This window comes from Pristiophorus japonicus, chromosome 16 (genome assembly GCF_044704955.1).
Source record: "Pristiophorus japonicus isolate sPriJap1 chromosome 16, sPriJap1.hap1, whole genome shotgun sequence".
Classification (NCBI taxonomy): domain Eukaryota; kingdom Metazoa; phylum Chordata; class Chondrichthyes; family Pristiophoridae; genus Pristiophorus; species Pristiophorus japonicus.
In genome coordinates, this window is record NC_091992.1 from 18,247,809 (window position 1) to 18,260,030 (window position 12,222).

The 12,222-nt window shown below is 45.9% G+C and overlaps 1 protein-coding gene across 3 annotated transcripts in view; it reads right to left on the reverse strand.

Moving 5' to 3' along the window:
- Nucleotides 1-241: 241 nt before the first annotated feature.
- Nucleotides 242-12,222, reverse strand: part of LOC139226368 (nuclear pore membrane glycoprotein 210-like) — a 142,574-nt gene continuing 130,593 nt past the window's right edge. For all 3 annotated transcript variants that reach the window (XM_070857074.1, XM_070857076.1, XM_070857075.1), the window contains 2 exons: nt 6,855-6,923; nt 242-1,191 (listed from right to left, as the gene is read on the reverse strand). In XM_070857074.1, the coding sequence (XP_070713175.1) occupies nt 1,118-1,191; nt 6,855-6,923 (143 nt within the window). In that variant the 3' untranslated portion in view covers nt 242-1,117. The remainder of the gene's footprint in view (nt 1,192-6,854; nt 6,924-12,222) is intronic.

Below are 12,222 nucleotides of genomic sequence, written 5' to 3' on the forward strand. Positions count from 1 at the left end.
TCCTTGCAAATCTCCCTTTTGGTGAGCTGGGCTTATTCTTAGTGATGCATGGAGGATATGGAAATAAGTGTTATTTGGCCCCATGAATCTCTCATGTTGTAAGTTAGAACAATAAGCATTAGAAATGAAAATAAACTATTTACAGCTATTGTATGATAGAAGTCAGGTGTACTGAACTCAGGAATCAAAAATTTCAAGTCCCATACTGCAAATTCTAAATGTAAAGACACACATTGTAAACTTGCTTCTAAATTTTATTACTCTTAAAACAAATACATGCAACCTTAAACTATGTACAACAATATAAACATGCATGAGTTTTGTAACTATCAAAATTCAAGACTCTCTGTTCTGCAGGATCAAATCTTATAACATTAGTATACAAAAAAAGGATAGCATGACAGAAATGTGTACATCATGCAGCTTCCATTCACCAACCTAAAAATAGATTCAGGAGTGCAATCAACAGAGAGAACAAGACTAAATCAGTTTTTTTGCCAAAAATGTATTACACTCAAATTAGAAAATACAACGGGGAACTACAATTTGCAGTATGCGGATATTATTCCGTTTCTCTACAGGGTTTGGTGATTGTTCATTAACCCCTCATGTAGTGTGATCACTTAAACGTTTGATTTTACATAAAAACAATGGCCAGTGCTGTGTAATATTTGTTTTGCTGATTTAAAAAAAAATGCAAATTACATTCTCCACAGCTCACACCAATTACACTCCTGAAATCCATAGTAATCATACTAACTTATGCCACTAAATATTGACAAAGTACACTTTCCCTCCCAAGGCGAATTATAAATCAAGCTTTGACTGGTGATGAAGACCATATTGCTAGGATAATTCCCAAGAGTTACAAGAGAAACTGATGGTATGCTCCATCATAATCTGAAGTTAAAATATTTAACGGAAATGTCTTAAATGCAGTCAAGTGTCATAATTCAGATGTCTGCTACTAAAAAAGAACTATTTAATAAGAACAAGATTGAATTTGTTGCTCCATTTTGATAGAACCTTAAACACAACTGACAAAAATGCAGTCACATTTTACACAAGTAATTCTTACTGCTGAATACTGACTGCACCGCCTTCCCATGAGTGTTTGTTAACGTACACTCCACAGCCAAGACTGTAGATATCGCCTTCGCGGACTATTACATTGAGACGCTGGATTGTAACCTATATAACAAAGAGAGGGGATTAATTAAGCAATTGTTATCTGCTTTAGTCCATATGAAATATAACTGCACCACATTTCCTTTTGACAGATGGGTTTTAATTTATAACTGACTTATCAAGATTACAATACTATTTGAATTTTATTTTGATCAACTCATTCATGTTCTGCATTTATCTTTATATTCTTCCTGTCTACTGAACTTCTCCCTTTATCTAATATATTTCTATTTTAATATATTAAAAATCTTATATCTACTTCCACTTCCTGTTAACTTTTTCCATGATAAACTCCTATGTCCATCTTTGTTTTGTAAACTGACTGTAAACTCATCACACTGTAATTACACTGGGATAGAATTGGTTCATGGCTGAATTCTTGCCCAAACCCAGTGACGGCAACAACTACCATGCCGAAACTAATGTGAATGAGGATTACGCAAAAGCAGTCCTCTAGGGTCATCAGGATGCCAGCCACACCCCAGGAGGCAGTGCACCGGTCCTGAAGAGGACAAAAGTTGACCGGTGAGGACACTAGCACCACGATGAGTCAGGTGGAGCGGCAGTGGAGGTGATTGGGAGAAAGGCAAGTGGTGGCTCGTAGTTTCAACGGGTCCAAGTTTTGGCCTCAGTTGCTCCTGATTTTTTGGAGCAACTGGTGTAGAACGGAGTATCTTAGAAATTCAAATTCTCGGCATTTAGTTTGCTCCAGTTCTAGTCAGTTAGAACAGTTTCACTTTGGAACAGAATTTTTTTTTCAAAAGGGGGCGTGTCCGGCCACTTACGCCTGTTTTCAAAGTTTTGGCAGTGAAAACTTACTCCATTCTAAGTTAGTTTGGAGTAAGTGAAGATTTTTGTACGCTGGAAAAAACCTTGTCTACACTTTAGAAAATCAGGCGTAGGTTACAAATCAGGCGTAGGGAATGGGGGGGGGGGGGGGGTTTAAAGGGAAGTTTACAAACATTAAACACTTCAGTTTTACAAATAAAGAGCCATCATCAATAATAAATGATAAAAACATCAATAAATCAACCAATAAATCAATCAAAACAAATTAATAAGAAATAATTTTAAAAAAATGCAATAAATAAAACATTTTCTACTTACCGACTGCAGCACCGGGAGCCCTCCAACAGCGTGCTGGGATGCCCCCCCCCACAGTGTGTCTCTGTCAGTGTCTCTATCTCTCTGTCTGCCTGTCCGTGTCTCTCACTCTCTGTCTGTCAGTGTCTGTGTTTCTGACAGCGAGGGGAGGGGGAGGAGGGGGGTAGAGGGAGCGAGGGGGGAGCAGGGGGAGGAGAGAGAGGGGCGGCAGGGGAAGGGAGGGAGGCAGAGGGGGAGGGAGGGAAGGGGGGAGGAGAAGGGGAAGGGGGGAGGAGGGGGAAGGGGAGAGGAGAAGGGGGGGAGAAGGAGAAGGGGAAGGGGGGAGAAGGGGAAGGAGGGGGGATAAGGGGAAGGAGGGGGAGAAGGGGAAGGGGGGGAGAAGGGGAAATGGGGAGGAGGGGGGAGAAAAGGGGAGGGGGAGAAGGGGAAGAAGGGGGGAAAAGGGGAAGGGGAGGAGGGGGAAAAGGGGAAGGGGGGGAGAAGGGGAAGGGGGGGAGAAGGGGAAGGGGGGGAGAAGGGGAAGAAGGGGGGAGAAGGGGAAGAAGGGGGGAGAAGGGGAAAAAGAGAAGGGGGGAAAAGGGGAAGGGGGAGGAGGGGAAGGGGGAGGAGAAGGGGAAGGGGGAGAAGGGGAAGAAGGGGAAGGGGGGGAGAAGGGGGGAGAAGGAGAAGGAGGAGAAGGGGAAAAGGAGAAGGGGGGAAAAGGGGAAGGAGGAGGAGGGGGAGGAGAAGGGGAAGGGGGGAGAAGGGGAAGGAGGCGGAAGGGGGGAGAAGGAGAAGGGAAAGGGGGGGAGAAGGGGAAGGAGAAGGGGAAGGGGGGAGGAGGAGAAGGGGAAAAGGAGAAGCGGGGAAAGGAGAAGGGGGGAAGGAGAAGCGGGGAAAGGAGAAGGGGGGGAAGGAGGAGGGGGGGAAGGCTGAACGGGGGGGTGGGGGGGGGAGGCTGAATGGGTCGGGCCCGGCGGCCGGGCCTAAGACTTTGGGCAGGGCCCGTCCCCAGCACCAGATTTACAGGTAGGTGGCATTGGGTCGGGGTCGGGTCGGGGGGAGCGTGGGTCGGAGCCGGTCCGGGGGGGGGGGGGGGGGGGGGGGGGGCGGTCGGGAGCACGGGTCAGGTCGGGGAGGGGGCTGAGGAGGAAGGTCGGTTCGTGTCGGGGGGAGGGAGGTCAGGTTGGGTCCGGTCCGGGTGGGGTCGGGAGCGCGGGTCAGGTCGAGGGGGTGGTGAGAGGGAGGTCGGTTCGGGTCGCGGGGGGGGCGGGGCGGGGGGAGCGCGGGTCGGGTCCGGTCCAGGAGCGGGAAATCGAGTCAGGTCGGGAGGAAGCAGGAGCTGGCCGTGGGAGGAGCCTTATGCACGCAGCCCCAGTGAGGCCATTCGGCCAGGGCTAGGGGCTGCGTGCTTCGGGCCCCTCCCACACAGTTTTGGGCGCCTGGAGCTATTGCACATGCCCACTGTAGCGCATGTGCAGAGGTCCCAGCACTGTTTTCAGCGCAGGGACCTGGCTCCGCCCCTTATAGCTCGTGCTGTGCCGCGCCGAGGGCCAGAGGACCAGCAGAGAGCCGGAGAATCTGGAAGTTTTTGTTAGGCGCACTTTGTGGCACCGAAAAACGGGCGTCTGGGTTGGGGCTGCACCGTTCTAGGCGCGGCCCGAAACTTGGGCCCAATGTGCTTCTGTTCCTCCTGCCTCCACATTCAGGGCAAGTAATTTTTAAAAACATACCTTTTTATAACTGCCTCCAGTGCTACTTTTAAGGACCACTGGTTTGGCTGTTTTAGGACTGAGAACATTGGTGCAGCAAGCATTGCTAGCCTCCAACCCCACTTCACCTGAAGACTCCACTTGGTCTCGGCTCCCCGTGTACAATGCTGTGGAGATCGACTAGTTATATTATATCTTCATTATACTAAAGGCCAGTTTAGCTCAGTTGGAAACACTCCTCTGTCTCAGAATATTGTAGGTTCAAGTTCACTAAGTTGATACTTCAGTGCAGTACTGAGGGAATGTTGCATTGGCAAGGTGATGTTTTTTTTAATCAAGAAAAACATTAAACCAAGATCCATTCCGCCTGATCAGATCCCATGAATAGCAGGGAGTTCTCCTGGTGTCCTCACCAATATTTCTCCCTCAACCAACACCACTAAAGCAACTGGCCATTCATCTCATTTGTGTTTGAGGAATCTTGCTGTGCAAAAATTGGCTGCTACATTTGTCCATATAACAATAATGACTATACTTCGAAGTAAGTTACTGGACATGAAACACTTTGGAAGATCCCAATGATGTGATGAGACACAATAAAAATGTAAGTTATTTCTTTCTGTATACAGGATATAGAATTACTTGGTAATTAACTGACACACTTCTCAATAAATCTGCTGTAATGATGTCTCAATCTGTTGATCACCGTGTGCAGATGATGTGTAAAGACCCCACTTCTGACAGAAAATAAATCTGTCCAAAACTAAATGAAACCCCAACATAAAAATGAAATGGTACATGTTTATTGTTGGTCACATTATCTGAATCCTTCAATTGTCACATTGAAATCACTCCATTAAAATATAGAATAAAACCATCCAATTTTTTCAGCTCTTATTACTGGAGATTCACAGCAATTTATGTGAAGATATAAATGTTACACTATTCATTGTTAAAGTAATTTTATTGCCTCAGCCTACTTATCCATTAATACAAAAGCAAAATACTGCGGATGCTGGAATGTGGAATAAAAACAAAAAATGCTGGAAATCTCAGTGGGCCAGGCAGCTTCTGTGGAGAGAAAGCAGAGTTAACGTTTCAGGTCGATGACCCTCGGCGAAGGGTCACTGACCCGAAACGTTATCTCTGCTTTCTCTCCACAGATGCTGCCTAACCTACTTATTCATTTTCTGTTTTAGCACCCAGTTTATCTGTGTGTGTTTTAAAAAAAGATCACAATGGCTGGTATTTTCCACTGTTTGCTAATTTTAGCAAATAGGTAAGCCTTCATAGTGGAGTGATAGAAAGCACTGAGCACTCATCTGTTTTTAGTCCTGCTCTGAGGATTATTATAACTGAAAAATGGGTGAAAGATAGATAGTGAAAAGAAGATAAAGAAAATGAATTTGATATAGCCCCTTGCCTCATCCTCAGGACATGCCAAATCTCTTCACAACCAATGAAATACTTAAGTTCAGTTATTGCAGTCAAACGTGAGAACCAATTTGCACATTGCAAAGTATCACAAACGGAAAATGAGATGAATGACCAGTTAAACTGTTCTTGGTGGTGTTGATTGCGGGAGAAATGTAAAACAAGCTACTTTTTTCCTTAAGGCGTCGTAAAAGGCTAATCATGAACATTTAAAAAATTCATTCACATGATGTAGGCTTTGCTGGCAAGGCCAGCATTTATTGCCCATCTCTAATTGCCCTTGAGAAGGTGTTGAGCCGCCTTCTTGAACTGCTGCAGTCCGTGTGGTGAAGGTACTCCCATAATGCTGTTAGGGAGGGAGTTCCAGGATTTGGACCCAGCAACAATGAAGGAACGGTAATATACTTCCAAGTCAGGATGGTGTGTGACTTGGAGGGGAGCGTGGAGGTGGTGGTGTTCCCATGTGTCTGCTGGCCTTGTCCTTCTAGGTGGTAGAGGTTGCGGGTTTGAGAGGTGCTGTCCAGATTATGAGGTGGAGGTGGGAAGATAACCAAGAGTATTGAATGCCAGTTCAGACCTGCTGTTAGTGAGCTTAGTGAACAGTATGATTCTAAACTATCAACGTAGTAAGACAGAAGTGAATACTCAAAAGTGGAACCAATTAATTTTTCCTGTACTATCCATTTCATGCAGGCTTATGCTCAGCCTGCAGATTGCAGCTATAATTACACTTCAGTGGCACAGTCTCCATACAGACAATTTGGTTTAATGAATTGTATTGCACTGAAATATATTGCCTTCTCTTTAAAACGTACAGTTGTTTTCATGCTTCAACTATTTTAAAAGAAGTACGACACACAAAAAATGTCTGGATGATTAATTTCCAGATAGATAACCTCCATTTGAAATCACAGTTAGTGCAAAACTGTGTCAGGGAATTTCTCCGCCATCAGAGGAAGTTCTATACAGTACAATAATGGGAAAACTGTATTGCTGGTCGGTACAAGTGGGCCTCTGTTGGGTGCAATCCTGTAAAGTAAGTGGAGGTTAACAGCGGCAGTTAGAACATAAGAAATAGGAAGAGGAATAGGCCATACGGCCCCTGGAGCCTGCTCCGCCATTCTATAAGATCATGGCTGACCTGATCATTGACTCAGCTCCACTTCCCCACAGTTGTGGTATAGGATAGCACGAATTGCACCTGCATACTATTTACAGGTGGTCTCGGTACTGCTCTACACTGCATCCCACCAATGCTAGGAATAAAACTGCAGTTGTACACGGCGCATGGAACAAGCACCACAGGTTAAAATCTACCCTCTTGTTCAGCAAACTCCAGAGTGAGAATGTAACTACATTTGATTATTAATATGATCAAAGACTAAGGAATGAACAGCATCACTGTGGGTGGCTATTGCTGAAACTTTTTACATTTACCTGTCTGCGGCGATGTAGAAACATAAATTACAGGGATAGTCTGTATTCTCGTCAAGAAGGCGTTATAAGCTATAAAACAAAAAGTTGGAGTTATTTCCCACAACCTCAGCCTATTAGTTTCTTCTTGTTATCCCCATTCTTAATGTTTTATATTCCAGCAATTGAAAAAAGTTATTTTGTAAAATTCTGTACCTTTGGATAAAAATCATTGAAACCCATAATACAGTGGGCTCAATTTTCCCCAAGCCCGTTTTCTGGCATATTGCCAGAGTTACATCCGTTTTTCTAAGCCAGAAATGCGTCAGAAATAATTTGCCAAAGTTTCCCGGATGTATAATTTGAATTTGGCCCCGTGCAACGTGTCCAGTTGCCTCAGGGGGTGGAGCCTGCTGTCTGCGCCGAAAAACGATGCCACACCTTCTGCGCATGCACGGAAAAAAAGTTACGTTTTTGACGTCGTTCCAATGGACGCGCATGCTCAGTACAACTCAGATTTGGCAATCGGCCATTTTTAAAAAGCCAGTTGTGTGTGTGAGAACATTGAGTACTGTGTGAGAGCACTGGAAAAATCGCAGCTGCAGCAATACAAGATGCAACGCGGTGCAAGGACTAAGAATGTCTTACAGGAAGAAGTGGAAGCACTAGTTACTGTGATTGAGAACAGATGGCTGGAGCTGGACACCAGCAGAGGTCACACAAAAGTTCCACCCAACGAAATAAAGAAATGCTGGAACCAAGATGCAGAAGATTACTGTGCAATGGTAACCACCCAGAGATCTGGAGGCCAGTGTAAAAAAAAAAGCGGCAGCACCTTGGTCAAGTAGTTAGTGTCAGTAATATTTTCATTTATTCAATGCAATTGTAATTGTAAATGTGACCATCTGTATGTCCCACCCAACGGAATGACACCCTCTCTAAAAAGTTAGGTTTTCATCTTTGCAGAGGAATGTGGCACACAACTAAAAGGAAATAAGTCGAACAGGAGGAGACCCAGCCAAATTGCACCCACTGATACCCTTGGAAGAAAGGGTTGCTGTTTTGATGGGTTCTGCCTGGAGAAAAGCAATCAGTACTGCACAAGCTATGCTCACACTCGAGAGAGGGGCAAGTCCTGCAAATTCATTGTGGTCCTTCAGATCAGCCTGCTGCCTGGCCTGCGATATGTGAGCCTACTCATGCCACCCACCCTGCCCTCTCCTCTGCTGCTAACCATTTGACTGTTCTGTTATATTTTGCAGAATTTGAGGCCAACCCGGACGATGCAGAAGATGATTCAGATGCGGACGTGCCTGAAGAGGAGAACATCTTCCAATCCAACCCTCCAGACCAACATGGGGGTAAGGGGGAGGGGATGGAACTGGATGAGGCTCCCACTGTTGTACTGACTTTGGAGGAGGTGCCACTCATGGAGGTGACAGCCCCTTTCGTGACGAGTGGTTTGAGTGTTGGTGGGACATTCCATGGTTTCACACCTTCCGAGGTTGCGGGTCCCAGTGGTGTGGTGCAGCGAGGCACACCCAAGACCCCACCGTCCGAGGCTGTGGGTCCCAGTGATGGGGTGCGAGTCACACCTGTGGGGAGGATGGGAAGGCGAACTTGACTGCACCCTCCTGAGGTGGTCTAACAGATGTGGTTCAGATGATGTCATTGAGTGCGGAGATCACTGCTTACCTGATCATTCCTGGACGCCATCAGTGGGGTGAGTGATGAGGTAGCGGGACTGTCGGGAGAAGTAACAGCAATGACACGAGAAATGGGAATGATATCTGGGACCATCAGTGAAGGAATAGTGGCCATGAGGGAGGGAACGTCAGAGGTAGTGCAAACCACGTCACTGACCATGAGGGAGGGAATGTTGCAGATCGTTGAGACACTGTCAGGGCGCATGAGGGACAGCATGTTGGAGTTAGCTGCTGCAATAAGGGAACACGCCCAGACCCTGCGCCCATTGACAGAATCAACTGTCACTCCCACTCCAATCCCCACACCAGCCTCTGAAGAGCCCAAAGCCAGGCCCCCCAACTTGCCGCCTGACGCCTCCCCCCCTCCCCCAAGAGGTGCGCAGTACCCGAGATGTTAGAAAGAATAAGCTTGGTACCAAGTCCAGAAACACTGCGCCATCGCCTGTGGGCAGGAATGGTGGAGTGTCAAGACCAAGAGCAGCGGGCGGTCTTAGAATAAGGCTGGAGAGAGATGGGTGGGTGTAGTCTTTCTTTGCTGGTGTTGTTGTTATTATTATTGTTGTTACTGTTGTAACTTTTCGCAAATTAAGTTTTTTGTAAGTTATGTAAATTTACAAATTTATAAGTGATCTTAAAGTTTTTAAGTGATCTTAAAGAGTGATCTTAAAGTAGTTTGATACAAGAATAATTTTATTAAAGTTAAGTACATTGTAAACTTTTGAATAAAATATATTTTACATTAAAACTGAATCATGTTACATTAACATAGCACAACATTACTGAACAGTTCCAAACAGTAAACATGTCCATGTGGAGTAGTTGTCGCTGAGCCCTCGGGCATCAGTAAAGCGTTCACGGATGAGCTGCTGGCACAAGGCTCGAGCAATCGTTAAAGGGGCACGATGTCCCGCCCTCCTCTGGCCTCAGGCACTTGCATGACATCCTCATCCTCATCGTCCTCCTCCTCCTGCTCGTCATCTGCATCTTCTACATCATTATCATCAGCCACTCTCACCGCAGGTGGGTCTTCCACTACCAGGTGCTGCTGCCTCATGATGGCTAAGTTATGCAGCATGCAGCACACAACAGTGAACTGACCGACAATCTCAGGGGAGTTCTTGCCTCCCTCCAAAATCTTCGATTTAAAAATGATGGCGTCTTTCAGCGCCGATTTGTGAATGTGCGCTGGTTTTCTTAAAGTGTCCAGAAGGTTTTTCGGGAATAGCTAGATACGCCGACCTAAGATGAAAAAATGTTGGCCAAACTGCGAAAAATTGAAAAAACAGCGCAGACACTATGACGTAAAAAAAAACTGGCCGAGAAAAATCGTAACTAAGTCACTTATGCCGGTGCAGTTCGCAGGGGAAACTTGGAAAAAAAAAATGCCTGAAAAAACGGCGCGCGCCAAAAAACAGCGCAAATGACCATGGAAAATTGAGCCCAGTGTAACTAATTGTTTGATTCTTATTCTGAGGAGTTCCCAATATCAACATATGGAATTAAGAAGTTCGATAAGACCCCACACAGGTGGAGATTTTGGATGGTTAAGGCATTTCTAGAATTTTACAAGTTGGCTGTTCAGACATTCTAGAATCTGCAGGATTGAACTATTTCTTCTTTTCTCATTTTAAATCTTCCCATACTGTGCATCATTCAGCCAATGACAGGATGTAGCTGGCTCCCAGGTCTTTGGTATTACTGCTCTTGATACATTTCACAGGAAGTGTGTGTAAGAGTTGCATTTCTTGTTCATGACTACGATCTCTCCTTCCTTTGGCCTCTACTTTCCGTTTCCCCACCTCCAATGCTTCGGACCCGATCTACATACCCCTTCATACTTTGAGCTTTAATCCTTCTCTACTTCCTCCTCGTGCTTGTAACTTTGCTCTACATTCCTCTTCCCAAACAACCTCCAACAATGCTCTACTTTCTCCGTTGTCTTTCCTGACCTCTAACCCATCTCTATCTTCCCCAACCCCCTCCCAATTGTAAACCTGGTCAATCTTCTCTCTCCTTCCAACTGCAATCTCGGTCTACCTTCCCTCCCCCGCCCCGCCACTTCCAACCACAATCTCAGAATACCTTCTCCCAACTGTAATACCGTTCCGTCTTTCCTTAACCCCACTCTATCTTCCCCCTCTGGGCTTCAACACTGCAACTGTTGCTCAGCCCTAATCCAATTATCCCCCACCCTACATACACTTTGACAGAAAAGGAGTTATCTATATGGCTTCTGGAAAAAAAGGTCCTGTCTCACCAACTCGGTTGAATTGTTTTTTGAGAAAGTTAATAGTTTGGTAGATAGCGGTAGCCCCATCGGCATTGTGTATCTTGATTTTCAAAAGGTCCATGACAAGGTGCTGCCAAGAGGTTACTAAATAAGCTAGAATCCTGCAGGGTTAGTGGGCAGATTTTACGTTGGATAAGGAACTGGTTACACTCTCATAGGCAGAAGATAATTATTAACCATTGTGGCTTTGCATGGCTACCGGTCACTAGTGGAGTCCAACAAGGATCGGTGTTAGGGCCGCTGCTCTTCATCTTTATTAATGATTTGGTTGAAGGCATCAGAGGAACTGTCTGTAAGTTTGTGGACGATATGAAGATACGTGTGGATGTAGGGACCTTAGATGAGAAAAATAGATTGCAGGCAGATCTAGATGTGACAATGGAATGGTCTAGCCATCTGGCAAATATCTTTCAATATAGATAAGGATGGTATTTTGTACTTGGGTTCTTGCTGCTGGTGGGGAACCTCACATGCCAGCCACAAATATCAGGAAATATCAGACAGCAGACCTACGATTTCCCAATTTGCGCAGCGGGCTTGCGAGGCTCCCCACTTCCAGCATAAAATTCCCATTAAAAGAGGTATTTGCCTCTGTCTATCTTTCCCCAATTTATAGGGAACTCCCTCCTTTTATCTCCCTCCAATTTAGCGGCGCTGACTCTCTAATCTCCTCCTAGTTCAATTTGGCACTCTCCTTGCTCAGTTTGCACCAGGATTCTCCTCCCCCGATATTTCATTTTGGCACTTTACCCCTTCAGTTAGTGCTGGCACCTTCCACTCTCCTTCAGTTCATGTTGGCACCTTTCAAAGCCCCTCTCAGTTCACACAGTGACCTTTCACTCCTCAGTTCTTGCTGGGACCGTTCACCCCGACAGTCCTCCGTTCATACTGTCAACTTTTGCTGCTACTCATCATTGCTACAGCTCTCCTTCCTCTCCACTCTCAGAGCCACTACTCCAGGGATGAAACACTACTGTAAGCAAGGGTTCTTGTTATAGTTGTGTGTGATTGGAATTCCTGTCTCGCAAAACATTGCCACTCATCGCAGTATTTCATTACCAGAGCAGCAGGGACGGCAGTGAGGCATAGAGAGGGTAGTGGAGCTAATTTCCACACCTCAAAACAGTTAAGAGTGTGCATGAATGCATACACTGTTTACTCTGAGCTATACCCATGTTCTCCGCGAGAAAATAACAAAGGCTACTACTTATTCAGTGCGGAGGAGCGGTGAGAGATCGGGGCCCAGGAGCGTCGTGATCGGGGCCCAGGAGAGGCAAGGGTTTGGGGCTCAGAAGAGGCGAGGGCCCAGGGGCAGCATGGGCCAGCCCACACTGCGATCTATGGATAGTAGGAGCATGTGTGCGCACTAGGTCCGTGCAGCAGAGCTTGGTCTCCA